At 41.0% G+C, this 21892-nt stretch overlaps 1 protein-coding gene and 1 non-coding gene across 2 annotated transcripts; both read left to right on the forward strand.

Moving 5' to 3' along the window:
* The first annotated feature begins 900 nt into the window (after positions 1-900).
* On the forward strand, positions 901-8673 carry LOC139024519 (sterile alpha motif domain-containing protein 9-like). The gene is given in 4 exon segments (XM_070439378.1): positions 901-1282; positions 1909-1980; positions 2177-2231; positions 2447-8673. Coding segments are annotated over 4 exon segments (5118 nt in total). The 5' UTR covers positions 901-1217; the 3' UTR covers positions 7373-8673.
* A 977-nt stretch (positions 8674-9650) lies between these two features.
* Positions 9651-9733, forward strand: trnal-cag (transfer RNA leucine (anticodon CAG)). The gene has a single exon. It is a non-coding gene; the product is annotated as a tRNA-Leu (tRNA).
* The last annotated feature ends 12159 nt before the right edge of the window (positions 9734-21892 follow it).

Genomic DNA, 21892 nt, shown 5'->3' on the forward strand with positions numbered 1-21892 from the left:
ACCTTCAACAACTATGTAAGAGTATGCTTTTAGTCTGTGTCCTGCAAAACTGTCTCTGTATTGTACTAGATTCTCCATATCTCTGTCAGTAATAAAATATCATGTCATGCGTAAACCTGTAGATGTACACTATTGTTTTCCAGTGTCCTACAGTTCATTGTGTCCTACAGGATCCATATTATTTTCTTTGACTCGTGATAAGGTATTATATAACACATTGTGGTTGTTGAAGACTAGCGGTGGTTGTTCAAGTATAGACGACAGCCACAAAGATAATGTAATGGAGATGGCATCGGAGAGGCAGAAACACTGGCACTGAGCCAGCACAAAACTGGTCCACTGGCTCAATTCCCAGACTCTTTGCCTTCATAAAAAAACGAGACAGTCGAGCCGAGAGTTGAAGACGAGTAGAAAACACAAACGACCCTGCATAGAAGAAGCTCCTCAAACTTTTTCTTTCTTATTTTATCATACCGGAGTCAATAGGTTTTGCATTCTACTTTCTAACGTATTTTAATCCAAGACACAAGTATCTGAAATATATATCCAAAGATACCTCCCACACACCCTAACTCTGCCCTTTGGTTTCCTTATATGGAGATCATGGGTAGGTCTAAAGTATCATCGGATATCAGCCTCCACACCTTTTCAGACGCAGGCTAAGGATCTACTAGCTGGAGCTACTAAATAGACCATATTTCTCCTGTATTAGTTGCTTCTGGGTTAAATTCGGCACCTTCTAGGTGAGGGCCCAGAATCGTGACGAGTTAGTGTTTCATTGTCAAGAATCCTGCGGGGAAACGGTTACTGATATTTCCTGGTGGCTGATAGCGTGCAGAACTCATCACAAGAATATGCAAATTAAGTGAAAATGCAGCTATTGTGATTGGACAGTGAAATATTATATTCTTGACCCCGTTTCACAATGGCTATTTTGGCACCGTGTTTCTGGGTCTAGTCCTACAAAGCTGGACCTAACCCTGCTCCGGAGCAAGACCAGCTAGCCCTGGGCTAAGGCTGGTGCTAGAATGTGCAAGTGTGAACACTTGCACAGCCCCAGGCTAAAATCTCCATAAACCAAGGGATAAGGAGACTGCATATGGGTGAATATGGGTCCTGATTTCCAGCTGTCTTTACAAGCTATGTTATAGGGTTAGGGTACTAACTGTATTTTTCACAGGGAGGGTGCAGAGTCACCTACATCCAGCTGTGTGTCAATGAGGAGTGACCGCTCAATGGATCCACCTATAAACTACAAGAGAGAGTTTATTCCCAATCGCAGGTAATTTATAATTTTCACAATGAGGATGTTTCAATGTGTCAATATGTCAGGCAATCGACTTCCACGAGGTCACGGCACAAAAGACAAAAGGTCTGGGCCCGTTTTCACAGTCTCAGAGTAGGAGTACTGAATAGTATCAGTTTTGATTAGCATCAGTTTTGATTAGCATCAGTACTGATTAGCATCAGTTTTGATTAGCATCAGTACTGATTAGCATCAGTACTGATTAGCATCCGTTGTGATTAGCATCACTTTTGATTAGCATCACTTTTGAATATTATTTTGCATATTGTCTGATGACGGTTGACTGACCGAAAGCTCAGCCACAATTAAATAAATACTTTTGCATCTGACTGGAAATGTGTAGTGACTTTTTCCTGTTTCTCCAGTTTAGAATTTTGACTCCTTCACTAAATTGGTTTGGGTGTGGTAGATTCTGCCTATTATCAATTAGATCATAATGATTGGACAAGGGGGACTTGATCCTAGATCAGCACTCCTACTCGTAGACACTTTGAATACACTTTGAATGTGATTTCTAATAGACATCTTGCAGATCGGTAAAAGCGACTGTACATCATGAGCATAGGATTGATTAAAAACACACCTCAATATTTTTTTTGCAGGGAGGGAGCAGACTCACCTACACCCAGCTATCTGTCAATGAAGAGTGACCAGTCAATGGGTCCATCTTCAAGGTATTTTATGATTTTAATTAATTTATGATTTTTTAAATAATTTAAAGTATCTAGAGTGTGATGTGGGAATTCATTACCATAAAAAAATCAACAAAATGAAAATACACAATACCATGCATGTATGTATAAAAAAAACATCAATTTGTTTAATTTCAAATGAATGTATTTCCACCTAATGTATTTCCACCTATTGAAGGATGATGACATCAGACACAACACAACTGTCCGTTGGTGGAGTGCATGCAACAATGGTATGTTTGCAAGTTTTAAGCTGAAACTCTATGTATTCATAGTAAATGTATATTCAGTGGATTGTTCTTAGTTTCAATAATAATAAACAATAGGCATTGGTGATTTGGCAAATAAAAAATATCAACTATATGTGCAGGTACAGTAACTGTTAATTGGTTTAAAAATAAATACAACTGCATATGTTGATGATCGTTTTTATTTATTGGGTTCTCAGCTTACAGAACATCATGGCATGAACAGAGTTAGCAACCTCAGAGAATTCCCACAGAGAATTGAAGACTGGACTAAGGAGCATGTGAAAGAGTGGCTAACTAGTAGCCTCAAACTCCCTGAGGTCGCAACAAAACTTTATGAACAGGATGTGTCAGGAGCTAGCCTGGTTTGCATTGAGAAACAGGACTTGACTGATTTAGGTGTTAAGTTTGGGCCTGCGATTCAAATCATAAAAAATGTAGAGATACTGAGAAARMACTTGGAGAGTGTAGGGAGAAGCATGAGATCCCCTGAGAGTGACCCRTTCAGAAGACAGGKGAGATTTAGATWTAGAGCCATACCAGAAGCTAGGATGGGGTCACATGAGGAAACTCTGGATTCTGACAGTGTGAAATCGGAGTCYGTGGCTCCAAGRCTAAGCTCTTCATGGACATCAGTGGAAGAACTGAGACATTCCGATTCAGATGTTGCATCCCCCATTCAACTGCCAATGGGAGAGTCGGAATCCATTCCAGCTTATGGAAATATGGAGGACAATACGAGACAAAGTGAGACTTCCATCTCATCATTTGACCACTCGAGAGAAACTGCTCTGAATCTGGAGAAGCGGATATGTCCCCCACGTCCCTTTGACAAAAACGACCCATCGTTCACATACATACAAAATGATACCCTCCCCCCTGAATCCGGTACAAGCAATCTCATTGACCCGGTACATGAGTACAAGATCCTGCCAAGCACAGAGGAAGCCAGTGAGATAGATATCCTGGAAAAGTTCAGCAACGAAGTGTTTCGTTTTTCCGCAGCCTGCATGAACTCTCGCACCAATGGGACCATTCATTTTGGGGTGACAGGCGGGRCCGGWCACATGCATGGACAGGTGATTGGGCAAAACRTGCCATCATTCAATATGTATACAGACAAGTTTGACTTMCGTCTCAAGGAACACTTTGGAGAAGAAACAAACATCGCAAGAGCATGCATCAGGCCTCCAAAATTCTTTCAGGTTCAACGTCTAGATGGCGCGACTTCAGACAAGTGGGTGATAGAAGTTGATGTTGTCCCAAGTTATTCACAGARTCAAGAGAAGCTTTTCTATACCTCAATAATATCTGAACTAAATGGAGAAGAATACAAAACTGAATGTCTATTTATTCGACAAGGCCCAAAGAGCATCAACATTCTTGCAGACAATAATCCCAGAAGTGTTCAGGAGAAGATGAGAGGTTTGACAGAGGAAGTCAAATATTGGTCATCAGCACGCAAGTCAAAAGAGGAGAGCAACTGTCAGCTGCCCAACCAAAACCACCAAGGACAGAGGCTAAAACAATTGATAACTCATGGGAGAGACACACTTGAAAACTCATTGCAAGTTATAGTTGTCACAAACAAGTGCCACCCCAGTCAACTTGAACATTTGGGTTTTTTGAAAGAGATGAAGTTGTTTGCAGTGCTCGAGTTTGACCCAGAATCTGACATGAACGGGACATGCAGTTTCTACAGAGCAGATCGCATAGCTAATCTTCACTACCCTCGAATGTACAATACCAATGACAGTGTCTCCACTGTTATCGGAAAGCTGAACTTGTTTAAGCAGACAAGCTGGGTCTTTTGTAATGGTCGAGCAAATGAGGTCAGTGAAGCAGACTGACCTTTCACTACCAGTGAATGGCTGAAGAAACGTGCTGGAGAAATCAGCGATATGGTTTCATTTCTCTGCAATCCAGATGTCTTGTCGAAAGACAGATTACTTGTGGTGTTCATGCTTTACTCAGGAGTCACTGACATCTCAAGCCCTATACTTGAGGCCTTTTGTGCGATCTATCGCACTCTTGAGGGTGAGGATAATATGCTCTGCATATGCAAAGATTCAAATTTATTCAGTCAATGGAGAGACATGATAAATACTCGCTGCAAAGTGGATATCACCAGTAAATGTATCTACGAATTGAGCCTGAATGAAATCGACTGCACCATCAGGAAAATCAAAGAACCTCAGACACGGTCCTCTAGGAGATATCTGCCATCTTCTGGCTCCAGTTCGGTCCTCCTGACACAAAAAGACGAAGAGCTGATGACCGTACTTGATATACTGAGTGAAAATGAATGTGAGAACACTGAAATTGAAACCAAGGACACTTTTGAGGAATTCAAGACCAACACYGAGGAGGACTTTTACAGAGGCGGACAAGTGACTTGGTGGAACTTCTACTTGTCCGAGAGGCCAGGTTGTCTGCCATTTATCAAACGTGACAAGTATGAGGATCTTCACAACCTGATCACACCTACAGAGGGGTACACATCGCCATGCATAATAATAAACCTCTTCCATCATCCAGGCTGTGGTGGAACAACACTGGCCATGCACGTGTTGTGGAACTTGAGATGTAAATTCAGATGTGCCGTTCTGAAAAACACCACAGRACAGAACAGTGAGATCGCAGTCCAAGTCACACACCTGCTGACCTGTGGCAAAGAGAAGCAGTTGAGTTATACTCCTGTTCTACTCTTGGTGGACAACTGGGAGGACGTTGAAGACCTACAGAGATGCATACTAAGTGCAGCCAACGAGAAGAAAAAACCTGAGACTCTGATGGTCATCATACTGAACTGTGAGAGATCACAGATTCCTGCAGTGAGCTCRAMAAACAGCCGACTTGACAACGTCTTCATGATCAACAAACTCTCCACCAAAGAGCAGAGCTTCTTTGAGGTGAAACTGAAAGAGCTCAAAGGTCACCATCAYAAACCTGAAACGTTCTACGCCTTCATGATCATGACAAACAATTTCAGTGAGAAGTACATAGAGAATCTGGTGTGCAACACCCTGAAAGACCTTGACACCTCCAGAAAAGAAGGACAGCTATTTTCACTCTTAGCTTTGCTAAATACATATGTGAACGGCTCCTARATGGCCCTGTCCCTCTGTGAGGAGTTTGTGGGGATTAGGAATGCTCTGTGGGGAAAAGAYACACTTGASGACAAAATGAACCCATACTCCACGCTTCTGATCCACTTCAACATTGAAGAGCACGGCACCTATCAGGCAGTTCGGTTTCTACACCAAAMGATTGCAAGTAATTGCCTCAAAGTKCTCACCGGAAAGCACAAGCTTCAWCTGGGGGAAATAACAACCAATCTGTTACACTGTGACTTGCTGTACAAATCTGGCATGGGTAAGGARATCCTGGTTCAAAACATCCAAAGTATGCTGATCACYCGGCAAAGAAAGGAACTTGGACATGACAAAGATACACTGTTCTCTCCTTTGATTGAAGACATACAGACGGATGAGGGAATCAGCCAAATCAAAGAAGTTCTTGTAAGAGCAACAAAGAGATTTGACAAAAACGCAACTCTGCCACAAGCTTTGGCAAGGCATTTCTATCTGAAAGAGAAGGATTATATATCTGCTCTGCAATGGGCCAAGGATGCACAGCAGAAAATGTACAATTCTTACATTGCTGACACATTAGGACAGGTGTACAAAAGCCACCTAAAATATGAAATTGAACATGCTGAGGAGCTCACTCCAGAAGGGTTAGACAAATGCCTAAAATTAGCATTTCAGGCCACCAAAGCATTCAGAGATTCACAGGAACTCGCAAAGAAGGATGAGCCAATGGATTCCCTTGATCTGSCCAACAGAAAGAGGCAACGAACCTACAACACATCTGGGTATGTCGGTGAAATGGAAGTTTCAATGATTGTTTTAGATATCATCAAAGATATTCCTTTTTTCAACAAAAGTGACGCACTCCAGCGAGACAAAATGCTGCAGTTCCTCAAAAACCACTTGCCAGTGAGTGATTTTCATGAAACAACAAACAGTACAAATGATCAATTCATTGCTGTTCTGGCAGACCACGAGACATTCCTGGTCTCTTTGAAGCCACGGCTGAAGGAGATGTTCACTTTTTTTGAGAACTACTTCACATACCTGAAGCCAAGGTCAATTGAGAAGGAGACAGCAGAGGACAGAAACAAACGAAAAGTATCAGGGCACTTCAAGAAGTACATTCACATCTTCTGTTCCTCGGGAGAAGAGAGGACCTCTGAAAGGGCCAGTAAACCAAAACTGAGTATCCGGCAGGAGATWGAGGAGCAGCGAAACTATTTGGAGCAAAAGCGAGCAGATTCATTTGCTGGTCTTCTCCAGTATCTGAATGAGAAGAATGGGAATCAAATTGAATTAATTCTGAAGAAATGGCAGTTCATTGTTCAAAATTCTACACGGAAACTCATGGCTGACCGGATCAATTTCATCCTTGCAAACATTGTTCTTCACTGCATTAAGCCAAGCTCAACATTGCTGAAGAGGTACGAGGAGCTGGTCTCCCTTCTCAACGAGGCACTGCAAGAAGAGGGAACCCATTCAAACTGCACAGAGCTGTACTACCTCTCAATGTTGCTGATGTGGCCAAGAAAGGACAACCTGCTTGAGAGCACCACAACGTTCAAAAACATTGGCACGTATGTCACTTCATCGAAAAAATCGTTCCATCGTCGCTTCTCCCACGTGTTTCTGGCGAAGAGTTGCATCGCACATTTCTACCTCGGGAAATCAAGAGGACTGAGGAGAATAATTCACAAAGGCAGGCTTGATCAGTTCCTGTACAAAGAGGGACCCAAAACCTCACACAAGAAGGCCTCATCCAAAGATAGACCCCCAAACCCACATCAACTGTGGCAAAGTGGAGCAATATGGAGGGATCCTGAGATACAAAACCTGTTACTACGGGTCAAAGGGAAAACTGAAAACGGTGACATTTATGTTTACTACGAAGGCAATCTGAAAATCTCAGTGCGTCCAGTATACCTTGGTGGAGTCCGGAGTGGATGCAGCACGGAGGAGGTCTCCTTTTACCTTGGYTTCACCATGGAGGGTCCCGTAGCTTATGACATAAAGTATGAAAATGACCAGTAAACAGCTTACCATCAGGTAGACTGAGGAAGGGACGCAAGCATTCACACTTAGGGAAAGGAAAGGCTTCCATTGAAGTTATATAGGCCTAGAGGGTTTGACTGGGGTGACTGTCTGTGAACCAGGACAGAATCACATTAAGTAAGATACCAGTGTGCTCTTGTCACTGTGTGAGGAAACCCAACCTCAACCACCTGGATATAATCAAAGCAGAGAGATCAGGTGTCGGGTGACATGCAGCAATGAATCATTCATGCTTTTAGAGGTGAAACAATGATAATCAATCTTGCATCAGAATGGATTGCAATGTCTCTACGTCCCTGTAATTGTGTCTCTAAGTCCCTGTAATTTTGTCTCGAAGTCCCTGTAATTTTATATCTAAGTCCCTGTAATTTTGTTTCTAAGTCCATCTAATTGTGTCTCTAAGTCCTTGTAATTTTGTCCCTAAGTCCCTGTCATTTTTCTGTATGTCCCTGTAATTTTGTCTCTAAATACCTCTAATTACCTCTAATTGTAACATACAGTAAAATACAGTAGCAGACCAATGAACAAGGATTGTAGACCTATAAACCACGTGCAACTATTCAATGCTTAAAACATGTATTATGGTTTAGCATTGTGTTTGTTGAAAATATGGAATGATTATTATGTTACAAGGCATATTGACTTTCTGCACGTTATGTAACTTCTTCAGTTGTTTGTCTAAATACATTCAATTGTGTGGTTATTTGAAATTAGAGACAAGAAATTAGGAGAAAACCTATTGTCAATGTTTGTTCATGGAATAAAGAGGATTGCATTACTATGTATATAGATATTTTAGGGTAATTTTTCTCTGAATGTTCTGTAAAACAATTATGATTATATAAAAAAGGTTACCTGCATGTCTTGCACCCTACTGAAAATGTTTTAATATTTTAATTTGTGACACTTTTCAAATCAAATCAAATCAAATTCTATTGGTCACATACACATGTTTAGCAGAGTTATTGCATGTGTAGCGAAATGCTTGTGCTTCTAGCTCCGACTTCACAGTAATATCTAACAAGTAATATCTCACAATTTCATAACATATACCCAAAACACACAAATCTAAGTCAGGAATGGAATTAAGAATATATACATATATGGACGAGCGATGTCAGAGCGTCATGGACTTAGATACAGTAGAAAAATATAGAATTAAGCAATAAGGCACGAGGGGGTGTGGTATATGACCAATATACCTCGGCCACTATACACTTTTGACCCTGGTATTGTGCCAAATGAATATTCCTAACCTACAGTAAAGCACTGTTTGATTATGTTGTTGTTGTGTTTCATTTACCAGAAAATGTTTCATGTGCCACTGGCTCTCCTATATCTTACTATTTGTCCATTTTCAGCTGGAAAACTATACAAAATGGCCATCCCTGGAATGTACTGGTCCTGATCAGTAGAAATGTTATTTTTCAAATGCAAATACAGCAGGCAGATAGAGACGATATTTCATGATTTTATTATTTTTCTACAAAAAAATGGTTTTTAGTCTGTTTTAGTCACTGAAATACAGTTTTTCAAAATAACTGGTCTGACAGCACCCTCTACTGGACCAACACAAATCACACACTGACAGTGTGGGGCCGAATACGTGTTAACTAGGTATTCTTGTTATTATTTGTTTAAACAATAGGGTCCACCAAAGACGTGTGTGAGGTGCTGATCGTGAGAATGTAGGCTTTCTCTCAATCAAGCTGTCCAATACAATAATGGTTGTAAAAAAAACAAAATACATAAATACGATTTTTTTTCGCCCGAAAACAGGTAGACAACATGTAGTGTCCGTAAGCTTGTGTACTTACTGAATCTGTCTGTCTGCCATTTTCTCACATTACGACGTAATAAACTTCCAAAACCAAAGTCCAGAAGGGGTTAGTGTTGCCAAAACTATAGCCTAACAGACGTAGCTAGCTACTGCTACTCCTTTATAGCAGCAAGACAGCAAGAAACATTTATTATAAAGTTAGAGATAAGATAGCTAAAAAAGTAGGCTATTTACCGGATATCTAAACGAAAGCAAACCAACGCAAGATTCGCTATTATGAAGGCATGTCTTTGTAAAACATAATGAATAGCAAACGTTTGGCGTGGCTTTATGCAATGGTAGCGTAAAAGCGCGGATATAGGGTCTTCATTTTTACAATGTATGACAATTTTAGTATTGTCTAAAAGACTCGTGGTAAAATAACCTAGAGTGGGAGGTTAACCTTCATCTACTTGTACTTTAGCAAATTGTCTGTATGTCAGGATGGCCGAGCGGTCTAAGGCGCTGCGTTCAGGTCGCAGTCTCCCCTGGAGGCGTGGGTTCGAATCCCACTTCTGACATTATTTTTGTAATGTAGATGCAATATGCTTTTCTTTGCTTTTCAGAAATGTATGTCACAAAATGTTGTTCAGTGTTAAGACACTTTGACCCAAAAGTTAAAGGTACAGTTCAAACATTTTACTTCTTTAAGATATTTGTTTCAACACATTGAAAGCAGTCTATGACTGTGAATTAGTCACTGCAATACACATTATGGTTTGGTAAACTAACCACTGCACTGATTTTGCAACATGTATAAATGCAAAGAGAATAGTCAAGCATGGGGTTGTGCCAATAATTTATAAATACACTAGAATACATATAGGGGGCGCTGAGTTGAAGCCAGCGTGCCTCCATCTTGGCACTCCCCCACAGTTTGTAAAACATATTTTGGAAGCTATAGAAATGCATGTATTAATGTCTACATTTGTTTTTGCCACATGTATTCTATTACAGACACCTAAATGCATACTTTACAATTATATTATGTGAGGTAAACATACAAATAAAAAATTAAGATATATATAATAATAGATTTTGAAGTATAGATTTTTTATATTACTAATGTTACTATCCCCACCACAACAAAACAATACTTAAATACATGTAATTTTGTTCTTTAAACATTTAAAGCTGCAATAGGTCACTTTTTGGGTGACCCCACCAAATTCAGATAGAAATATGAGTTATAGATCGGTCATTGTCATTGAAATCACGTCTAAGAAGCTGTAGATCTATTCTATGTGCTCTATTTCTATTCTTCCCATTCTTAACTTTCGTTTTTGCATCTTTAACTTTAGGTTTAGTTCACCAGCTTCAAACAGCTGAAAATATATTTCACAGCAGTTTCGATGGTACAATGACTCTACACTATACTCGCTTGTTTTGTCACAAACTTATATTAGGCAAACTATTAGAATTTTAGCAACCAGGAAATGGCAGAGAGATTTCTGCATAGTGTACCTTTAATTGAAATACTGTAGAATTCCATTCATTCCTATGGAGCACTGCTCCTACTGGGGAGTGCCAATATGAKCGACCGGTGGCTTCAAAGCCTCTCAATAGACTATTGAAATACAGCATCAGCAATCCAGGGTTTATATACTGTATATCATTGGTTGTGCCTGGGGCTGAGTTTGTGACAGACACCACATAGCCTGACAGTATAAAGGCAACTGAGGTAGGTGTTCTCTGGACAGACTCTCATTAAGTACCTGACAGATCTACACTCCAAAACCTAGAATTGAACAGCAAACTCTAAATAACCTGCATAGCCTACTTCTTTATAATTTGCAAGTCCAAATGTGTATCTGGTACATGTTGTTTTCTTATAATTCTGCATAGTTCTGCAATGCATAGTTTTTACTTTTTGCTTTTTGAAAATAGTGCTGTTAGAGTTTTGCTAATATTTTAAAACATACTTCAATTCATTGGTGACAGGTGTTGTTAGAATATAAAGGGCAACATATTATGTCAGCACTGAGCTCAATGTCTGCAATTGCCCAAGCTGCAACATTCCAAACTTTACAGATTGTGAGTAGCCTGGTGGAACCAGCCTGATCACTGCAGTCAGCATTCTGCTACGTGAAAGTGAAATCGAATGTTGAACGCAGCAATCAGGCTGATTCCACCAGGCTATAGCGTGAGGGCTATTTAGGGGAAACTTTGGTCATTGTGAGGGCTGTTCTTAGAATTTTCGTAGTGTCAGGAAATGGATTGTGATTCTTCATACTAAGGGTGTCATCTCCCGAGTGGTGCAACAGTCTAAAGCACTGTATCTCAGTGCTAGATGTGTCACTACAGACCCTGGTTTGATCCCAGGCTGTATCACAACCCGGCTGTGATCGGGAGTCCCATAGGGCGATGCACAATTGGCTCAGCGTCATTAGGGGAGGGTTTGGCTGGGGAAGGCCATCATTGTAAAGGAAGTATTTGTTCTTAACGGACTTCCCTATTTAAATAAAATTATCTGGGCTATTATGATGTTTTGAAGCCATACATACACGTTTTACATTGCATGTACACATACATAGCTAGTTCAATTGATAAATGAAATTAAAAGTGATGGTAACTTAGCCCACAGTTTAGATTCGACCATCGGTGTGTATTCATGGATGCCAAGGGAAGCCAGGCTTCCCCCCCAAAAAAACAGAATGATTTACACTTCGTCTCTCTGTTTTTCATACTTTTCGTTCAATTTGCAAGAGGCTGAATGTGTCTCACCGGAGAAAGCATCAGAGCGAGCGAAACAAAGGCCATCTTTCTCAGGATGTGTAGCCCGGCTATCGGATACTGTCTTGACAAAAAGAGTATGACATTGTTGCCGCCCGTAGCATTGAATGCAAGGGAAGCCAGCGAGCATTTGGCCTCCACTGATTAAAAAAATTAAATAAATGATAACCAATCATGATTGAGCTAAAATGACTGAGCTCAACTGTGAATGGCTCTGGCACACAAAAAAAATATCAAAGGAAGCCGGTTTGGATTTGGCTTCACATCAATCACATCACAAACAAAACAGAATTTACATTTAAAAAAAAGATTGCATCTCTTTGTATCGTTGACTTCCGGTGGCAAGCTAGCTAAAATTGTCCCTTTCTTAAAATAGCAATGGATGGAAATAGGGATTTGGACTTGTGATTTTACTTAATTCTCCATACTGGACAATGATTATAACAGCGATTCTGATCCAACCATAAATTCATACATTGTCCCCCTGGCCTGAGGGGATGGAAGTTAAATATGTAACTAGATGCAGTAGGCTAATGTTAATTAGCAGGCCTGGTGCACTGTGAAGTGTGCATGTGCATGAACTCATTTTGCCCTTGCACTCCTCGAAACAATGCAATTTTTTGAAACTTTGGCAAAGGGCGGTCTAAAGAACTGTGTACTCTGTTCGTAAGAGATGTTAGTTTTGGGAACAGAGAACTGTATTGAGATTGAATGTTTCATCGATGAGAAAATTAGCAGAATGTTGGCCAAAATCCAGCTCACTCCATCTTCTCCCACTGCCGGACACTGGGCTTCCTCTCATCAACATACAGTATTTGGTGGTGAGTGGAAATGCCAAATGGATGCTTCAGATTTATACATCTGGTGAACCGTCTGGCTCATTGTCCTACCTGTGCGTGTGCTGTATGAGAGTCATAGACCGTTTCGGCAACATGAAAGACAGGAGGATGTCTTTGGCGTTTCTCTACAAGTAGGGTGAGTCAACATGCTTTTTTTCTACTTGCTCGCCACACCACACACACACACCACACACACAGGTGTCGCACAATCGGCACACACACACACACACACACACACACAACCACACACACACAACGACACACACCACACCACACACACCAACGACTACACACACCACACATCACCCACACACACACACACACACACACACACACAAATCAGTGCCATTCACAGCCACATCATATTTAGCTTACAGGAATGCTGCAGGTACTTGATGTTTTTGATGGAAGACCAGGTGTGTTGAATTTAGGCAATCACTGAACTGATCAATTAGCTCAGTTGGTCTGGTATGGTGCCTAGTTGGAACAAAATCCTGCTGTGCCTGAGACACTCCAGGAGCAGGGTTGCCTACCACTGGTCTACAGGAAGGGGCTAGTTAGGGGTTGTTTTTGAACAGGGACTCTTTTTTTCTACGAGAACCCTTCTTCTACATGCAAGGCACTTCTGATTAGCGTTGTTACTGTAAGTATTATCATTTGGGAATTACCAGCTTACTAAACTGTGTCATGATAATGTGTTATTTAAAGAAAAATGTCCTCACTGAATAAAAACAAAACATTGAGTATAATGTCTGCTCTTTGTCTTGAAATATTATCACATGATAATCTATGGTTATAGTGAATTCAGTTTAATTTAATTCAACTGACACTGCATCTGTTCCTCCAAACACGGCTCCTGCTGCAATCCTGTTATTTTCTGTTTTTTAAATGTTTTGTGTGTAGCTGATGTGTAGTCCAGTTGGTGATGTAATGAACACAGAACAGAAACCACATTGGTCTCAGTAATCTTTATTGATCAGAAAAGTTAGCTAGTTAAACTTTCAGTAGTGATAGGTTCTAAGTTCTGGTACAAATTCCATCCGGACTCTGATTGTTCTTTTATATCGGTTTTATGTCACTGTGCCAGCTCACAATAGCATCTCTGAGTTCCTAATTAGATCGGAATTTTCCGTCAGCAGGAAAGTGCTGACCGTATTTGAGCCGAAATTAGTAGATTGCTCTTGCACCTCTGTCAGCACCTCTATGACTTTGTTAAATGTATCTTCCTCTAGTCCACCTTTTACATGAGTGTCAGGACCCCAGGACGCCATTTCAATAGTTTTTATTCATGTGCCTCTCCCAACAATGTCTAGGGTGTTTAGATATCCTCACCCACGGCACTATTACCCTCTATTAAAATGTTTTCCAGGTAGTGATACCCTCTTCCCCAGATTGTAGTGACAGTATACGTAGGTCCCTAATCATTTGGTCACGGGACCTGATACCTTGTGATGAGAACCACACTGAAGCGTCTGCCAATTTACTACTGGAGATAATGGGAGACCTAATGTCTTATTCCAGTGTCACGCCTCAAGTATCACTGTTGTTGACAACACATGTTACCGGTATTGACAACCAATGTTTTTTATTGCTACACAATCGGTCTCTAATACTTAGCCCCTCTAGGGCACAAACCAATGTCCTTACTTTATCGCCTCAGCCAGTCCACAGCCACACACACACGTATCGATAACAAATAACTTCTTAATACTTCTGTTCTTCTCCACACACAGAGGTGAGCCCCTTTTTGGAACTCACAGGCAACAGTCGATCACCATTCACATTACCAGATAGTGACAATGTCTCCTCCTTGACAGCCACTACTGCCGGAAAACGCCTATAACCTTATCTACATACTACACAAACAATACAGACAGTTAAACAGTCTACATTTCTGGTGGCTAAACCCTAACCTTCTGGTGGCTGAACCCCTTAGAGGCTCCAAATGTTCGCATGTATACAATGGGCTTACTGAATAAATCCAGGCTTTCTAGGTCGGTTTCCCATCATTTATATTCAGCCTACAACCCTCATCTCCCAAAGATGTCAGAATGAGTTGAAACAGCTATACTAACTTTGCCTATCTCGTTTTTGTGTACCGGCTCCTGTTCCACTGATTCGGGCTGTAAATTGTGGTAAATCCTGCCGACAATGCCAATTGTTCTGGTACAAATTCCAGCCGGACTCCAAAGAAAGCTCAAGCTAGATTATTTTGCCACACTGGTGTCACGACTTCCGCCGAAGTCGGCTCCTCTCCTTGTTCGGGCGGCATTCGGTGTTCGGCGTTCGGCGGTCGACGTCACCGGTCTTCTAGCCATCGCCGATCCACTTTTCATTTTCCATTTGTTTTGTCTTTGTTTTTGCACACCTGGTTTCTATTCACCAATTACATGTTCATTATTTACCCTCTGTTCCCCGATGTTTGTTTGTGAGTAATTGTTTTATTGTAATACGGTCCGTTTATTGTGGGCTCAGAATATTGATATGTATTTGTGTATATGGTTTCAATGATGTTTCTAGAGACAATATCTCTCTCATCATCACTCAATACCTAGGTTTACCTCCACTGTATTCACATCCTACCATACCTTTGTCTGTACATTATACCTTGAAGCTATTTTATCGCCCCCAGAAACCTCCTTTTACTCTCTGTTCTACTTTTAAAAGTCCACCTCTCTAAAAACACATCTCTCACCGTTGCCGCCTGCTATAGACCACCCTCTGCACCCAGCTGTGCTCTGGACACCATATGTGAACTGATTGCCTCCTATCTATCTTCAGAGCTTGTGCTGCTAGGCGACCTAAACTGGAACATGCTTAACACCCCAGCCATCCTACAATCTAAGCTTGATGCCCTCAATCTCACACAAATTATCAAGGAAACTACCAGGTGCCACCCCAAAGCCGTAAACACGGGCACCCTCATAGATATCATCCTAACCAACTTGCCCTCTATATACAACTCTGCTGTTTTCAACCAAGATCTCAGCGATCACTGCCTCATTGCCGGTCAAACGACCTCCACTCATGACTGTCAAACGCTCCCTGAAACACTTCAGCGAGCAGGCCTTTCTAATCGACCTGGCCGGGGTATCCTGGAAGGATATTGATCTCATACCGTCAGTAGAGGATACCTGGTTATTTTTTTTAAATGCCTTCCTGACCATCTTAAATAAGCATGCCCCATTCAAGAAATTTAGAACCAGGAACAGATATAGCCCTTGGCTCTCTCCAGACCTGACTGTCCTTAACCAACACAAAAACATCCTATGCCGTTCTGCAATAGCATCAAACAGCCCCCGTGATATGCAACTTTTCAGGGAAGCTAGAAACCAATATACACAGGCAGTTAGAAAAGCCAAGGCTAGCTTTTTCAAGCAGAAATTTGCATCCTGCAACACAAACTCAAAAAAGTTCTGGGACACTGTAAAGTCCATGGAGAATGAGAACACATCCTCCCAGCTGCCCACTGCACTGAGGACAGGAAACACTGTCACCACCGATAAATCCACTATAATTGAGAATTTCAATAAGGATTTTTCTACGGCTGGCCATGCTTTCCACCTGGCTACCCCTACCCCAGTCAACAGCACTGCACCCCCCACAACAACTCGCCCAAGCCTTCCCCATTTCTCCTTCTCCCAAATCCAGTCAGCTGATGTTCTGAAAGAGCTGCAAAATATGCACCCTTACAAATCAGCCGGGCTAGACAATCTGGACCCTTTCTTTCTAAAATTATCTGCCGAAATTGTTGCAACCCCTATTACTAGCCTGTTCAACCTTTCTTTCTTGTCGTCTGAGATTCACAAAGATTGGAAAGCAGCTGCCGTCATCCCCCCCCATTCAAGGGGCTAGCCTTACCACTCTTGACACTCTTGACCCAAACTGCTGCAGACCTATAGCTATCCTACCCTGCCTTTTAAGGTCTTTGAAAGCCAAGTCAACAAACAGATTACCGACCATTTCGAATCCCACCATACCTTCTCCGCTATGCAATCTGSTTTCAGAGCTGGTCATGGGTGCACCTCAGCCACGCTCAAGGTCCTAAACGATATCCTAACCGCCATAGATAAGAAACAGTACTGTGCAGCCGTATTCATTGACCTGGCCAAGGCTTTCGACTCTGTCAATCACTGCATTCTCATCGGCAGACGTGATAGCCTTGGTTTCTCAAATGATTGCCTCACCTGGTTCACCAACTACTTCTCTGATCGAGTTCAGTGTGTGAAATCGGAGGGCTTGTTGTCCGGGCCTCTGGCAGTCTATGGGGGTGCCACAGGGTTAAATTCTTGTACCAACTCTCTTCTCTGTATACATCAATGATGTGGCTCTTGCTGCTGGTGAGTCTCCGTTCACCCTCTACGCAGACGACACCATTCTGTATACTTCTGGCCCTTCTTTGGACACTGTGTTAACTTGTTATGGCTGCAGGGGGCGTATTGAATAACTGGAAATATGTGCCCATTTTCAAACGGCCTCTTACTCAATTTTTGCTCGTACAATATGCATATTATTATTACTATTGGATAGAAAACAGTCTCTAGTTTCTAAAAACGTTTGAATTATTTCTCTAAGTGGAACAGAACTCTTTTTACAGCCAATTTCCTATCCGGAAGTGAGATTTCCAAAATCGATGTCTCTCTTCWAGAGCTTGTCRATAAAAGGGCATGTCACTTAMGACTGTAGAAAKACGTRATARGCCTTCCCCTGGGTGTCATGCGGAAGTGAGAGAAGAAATCACTTGATTATCTCGTCCTGGGATTGAACACAACCTCTTGGAGTGAGTGTTGCGCAGTTTATTTTTCTTTCTGGGCGCGAAGTAGGACCTGGACTCGGCTCCTGGAAAACGCTCGTTAAAGGTGAATATGATCTCCGGCTTCGATTTTATTTGATACATGTCACAATATCATCCTAAAGTATGTTTTTTCAATATAGTTTAATTATATTATTGAAATTTATTCTGGACTTTAGACGTGATGCGACGCAAGAATTTTGTCAACCATGGAGAGGTTAGCACCGCAACGCCAGTGTGCTTGCTCATTCCAAAGAGGGAAATCGTTCGTTCTGGATCCGAAATAAAGACGTTTTCTGAACAAAAAGGACCCCTTGGGAGAACATTCTGAATGGAAAGATCAACAAAGCTAGGACCCATTTGGGATGTTTTTCATACCTATACTCTTGTCGGAACTGTGCTATCGTACCTCGATATGTTTGACTAGAATCAGATGCTGCCTGTGTGTGCTAGCTATTGTAGGAGTAAGATCTAACTATAAACAGAAATATATTGTGTTTTCGCTGTAAAAATTACTTCAAACAATCCTGTGCAAATATTGGCTCTATTCACAGAAAAGACTTTCTCTTTCATTAGCTAACCCACCATAGATTTGTTGCTGTAATGTTTGTATTTGTCATGCAAGTTTGATAATTAGTAGTGTGACGTTGGTGTCTGTATTTTTCCTGGGCTACTCCGTGCGAATTTCTGACCTGTAAGCATTGATGGTAGAAAGCCTAGTAATTGTAAAACTGATTTATAGCTTAAAATATGCAATTTATTTTTTGAAAAAAAACAACTGAGATTATTGGTGTAAACATGTGTATAGGACTGTCATCTGAGGTAAGTTTTGTTTCCCCTAAGTATATTTAGGTGGTTTTAGTTAGTAATAGGTTGGCGTGTGTTAGCATGGCTACTTGTCCATCCTACTTGTGCCTGGTGAAATAATGTTCTGTCTTTCTTCTCATTTGGTGGGTTGAGCTAACAATATAATATATGTGCGTGGTTTTCTCTGTAAAATTATTTCTTAAAAAATCGGACATGTGCTGGATTTGACAAGAGTTTATTCTTTCAAATGCTGTATTGGGTACTTGATTAATGGTTGAAAGTTAAATATTAAAAAAAAAATAGATTTTGAATAGTTTCGCGCCCTGTGAAAGCCCATGTGGCTGATGTTGTCTTAATGAGGTGTACCGGCGGTCGCGCGGGCTTGACAGCTATAAGGAGTTAACCTGTTGGAGGACATCAGAGGGTGTGATTATTTCAACTTTTGTGAAAAAATCGGTATGATTTTGTAAACGGCCTCGTACTCAATTCTTGCTAGTACTAATATAGCGCAGGTAGTTTTCAGTATGTTTAGTACCAAGTTCTGGATAGAAAAAACCTCTCAGTGTTTCTAAAACAACGGTTGATTTTCTTCTCTGAGTGGTAACACCCCAAGAATCATTTTGCAGACTTCCCTGAGCAGGAAGTAGAATGCAAGATGTCCTATGCTCGCTCAGACGCTCTGCTATACACTGGTGCATGCCCAACCTATGACCCGAAACACACCTCATAACGTCTTCCTCTGGTGTCAAGAGGACGTCAGAGGAGAATTTTTGTGTTTATCTTGTTCTGAACGTGAAATAAGACCTATTTCTTTTGGACGTGACCGTCCATTTTTTCCGGAAGTCTGAAGTGGCGCGACTTTGAAGAGAGTTGTTTTTGTTTTGCTGCGCGTTCGGATGTCAACTATCTCCGGCTCGGATTTGATTTGATAAATGAGACATATCATCGTAATGTATGTTTTTTCAATATAGTTTTAATCAGATTATTGAATTTTTTTCGGGAGTTTTGCCGTGTTCCGTCGTGTGCCGTTGTTTCTTGGAGAGATCCGTGCCAACCGACTAGTACCCATGCCTAATGAAGTGGGAAAGGTACATTCTGAATGTAATGAACGACTCATCTGGACTAAGGACATCTTGATCAACATTCTGATGAAATTTTCAGCAAAAAGTAAGATCGCAAATTTTATAATGCTATTTCTATATCGGTGTGCATGTGAACTGGTCGTGGCGCCAGCTGGTTCTGGCCTGGCGTGCTATGCTAATTTAGCGCTCACATTTTGGTTTTCGCTATAAAGAAACATTTAAATTAAATCTGAAATATTGTCTGGAATCACAGAATGCCTTGTCTTTCAATTGCTCTGCACAGTAATGTATTTCTCAGATATGATTTTATGATGAGTTAATTCCGTTTATTTGACGTTGGTGTCTGTAAATGTTATGGCTGCTTTCGTGCAATTTCTGATTGTAGGCTGAAATGTAATTTATGATTTATATCCATAAAATATGCACATTTTCAAAAAACAAACATATGCTATACAATAAATATGTTATCAGACTGTCATCTTATGAAGTTGTTTCTTGGTTAGTGGCTATATATATATCTTTATTTGGTCGAATTAGTGATAGCTGGTGATGGAGTAAAACACTGATGGAGGTAGAAAAGTGGTGTAATAGATTTACATATTTTGTCTTCCCTGTAAAACATTTTAAAAATCGGACATGTTGGCTTGATTCACAAGATGTGTACCTTTTCATATGCTGTATTGGACTTGTTAATGTGTGAAAGTTAAATATTTTTAAAAAATGTTTTTTTTTAATTTGCCGCTCTGCCTTTTCAGTGGAATGTGGGAGGAGTGCCGCTAGCGGCACCCGTGGCCTAGACAGGCTAAGCAAATTAACAATGATATTATCTACAGGTAACTTCCTAAATAAAGGAAACACCACTGACAGAACTGTCATTGTCCATTTCTTGCCTACCCACCCAGTTTCCACATTAGGCAAATATGGCAGCAGTGTCTTACTGCCTTGGGTAGAACACCAGTTGAAAACGTACAATATAATCGATATTGTGTGGGACACATAGAAAGAAGATATCTAAAAAAAAATCAGCGAGAGGGAAGCAAGGAAAAGGCACCTGAAAGAAATTTGGGGACACAACCAAGCTTCCATGTAAATGTTCTGACTTTCTCAGAAAAACTAATAACAAACAGGAGCTTTTCAAAATGTCGACACAGAAGGTGTGTGCCAATGAATCTGAAGATGGAAAATAGATCTATGCTACAACTGATGAGTCTGAGGTTTCAAAGGGCTCTCTGACATCAACGCTGGAATGAGACCATGAAGAGGCAGACGCATGAGTATGCCTTCATCTTAAAGACTTCTTTCAAAAGGGTGCACAGACCATTATCATTCCAACACTGGATACAGACATCATTGTCCTCCTTGCTGATCTGTTCTTCTATCTGAGATTTTCATCAACACCATCTACGAGAAGCTTGGAATGTGAGTTTGGCTTTGTCAGGCTTCCATGCATTTACAGGCTGTAATACAACCTCACAGTTCCATGGAAACTGTGACAGCTTGGAGTGGATGGAACAAATTACATTTTATGAATGAAATTGTATTTGTGTCAAATCGCCAATTGGCAACCCATCCCTTATGGGATTAATTAACACAAACATTCATTACTGTCACGACTTCAGCCGAAGTCGCCTCCTCTCCTTGTTCGGGCGGCGTTCGGAGGTCGACGTCACCGGTCTTCTAGCCATCGCCGATCCACTTTTCATTTTCCATTTGTTTTGTCTTTGTTTTTACACACCTGGTTTCTATACCCCAATTACATGTTCATTATTTAACCCTCTGTTCCCCCATGTTTGTTTGTGAGTTATCGTTTGTATGTAGCGCTTGTGCACGTTCTGTTCTGGTGTGCTTCGGGTTTTGTACCCATATTTGGTATATTTATTTTGCAATAAACTGTTCCGGCAAATGCCTAGTTATGCTCTCCTGCGTTTGACTTCACTGCCACCAGTTAAGCACCTGTTACAATTACAATAATTCACTGTGGTAATTCAGTGACAATTCTTCTCTTCCATATGTTTTTCCGACCTACACGGGGAATGTTTTTAATTATGTATTTTTCTTGCCAAAAAATATTGAATACAATAATTTGTGTGTCATTAGTTTAAGCACACTGTGTTTGTCTATTGTTGTGGCTTAGATGAAGATCAGATCACATTTTATGACCAATTTATGCAGAAATCCAGGTAATTCCTGTAAGGGGGGCGCGCAACTGGTTGAAGGAAGTCAGGTGCAGGAGAGCATAGATAGGTGATAACAGGTGCACTTTATTTAATTTCCCACGGGAAAAGTGATAACGCCACTGGTACAAAATAAACAAAACGCACGGGTCAGAACCATATACCCGGCGCAAGCCAGCCTGATGCGAACACACGTAACATTCAAACAATCTCACACAAAGACATGACGGGGAACAGAGGAATAAATACATGC

This window comes from Salvelinus sp. IW2-2015, unplaced genomic scaffold (genome assembly GCF_002910315.2).
Source record: "Salvelinus sp. IW2-2015 unplaced genomic scaffold, ASM291031v2 Un_scaffold1604, whole genome shotgun sequence".
NCBI classification, from domain to species: Eukaryota; Metazoa; Chordata; class Actinopteri; order Salmoniformes; family Salmonidae; genus Salvelinus; species Salvelinus sp. IW2-2015.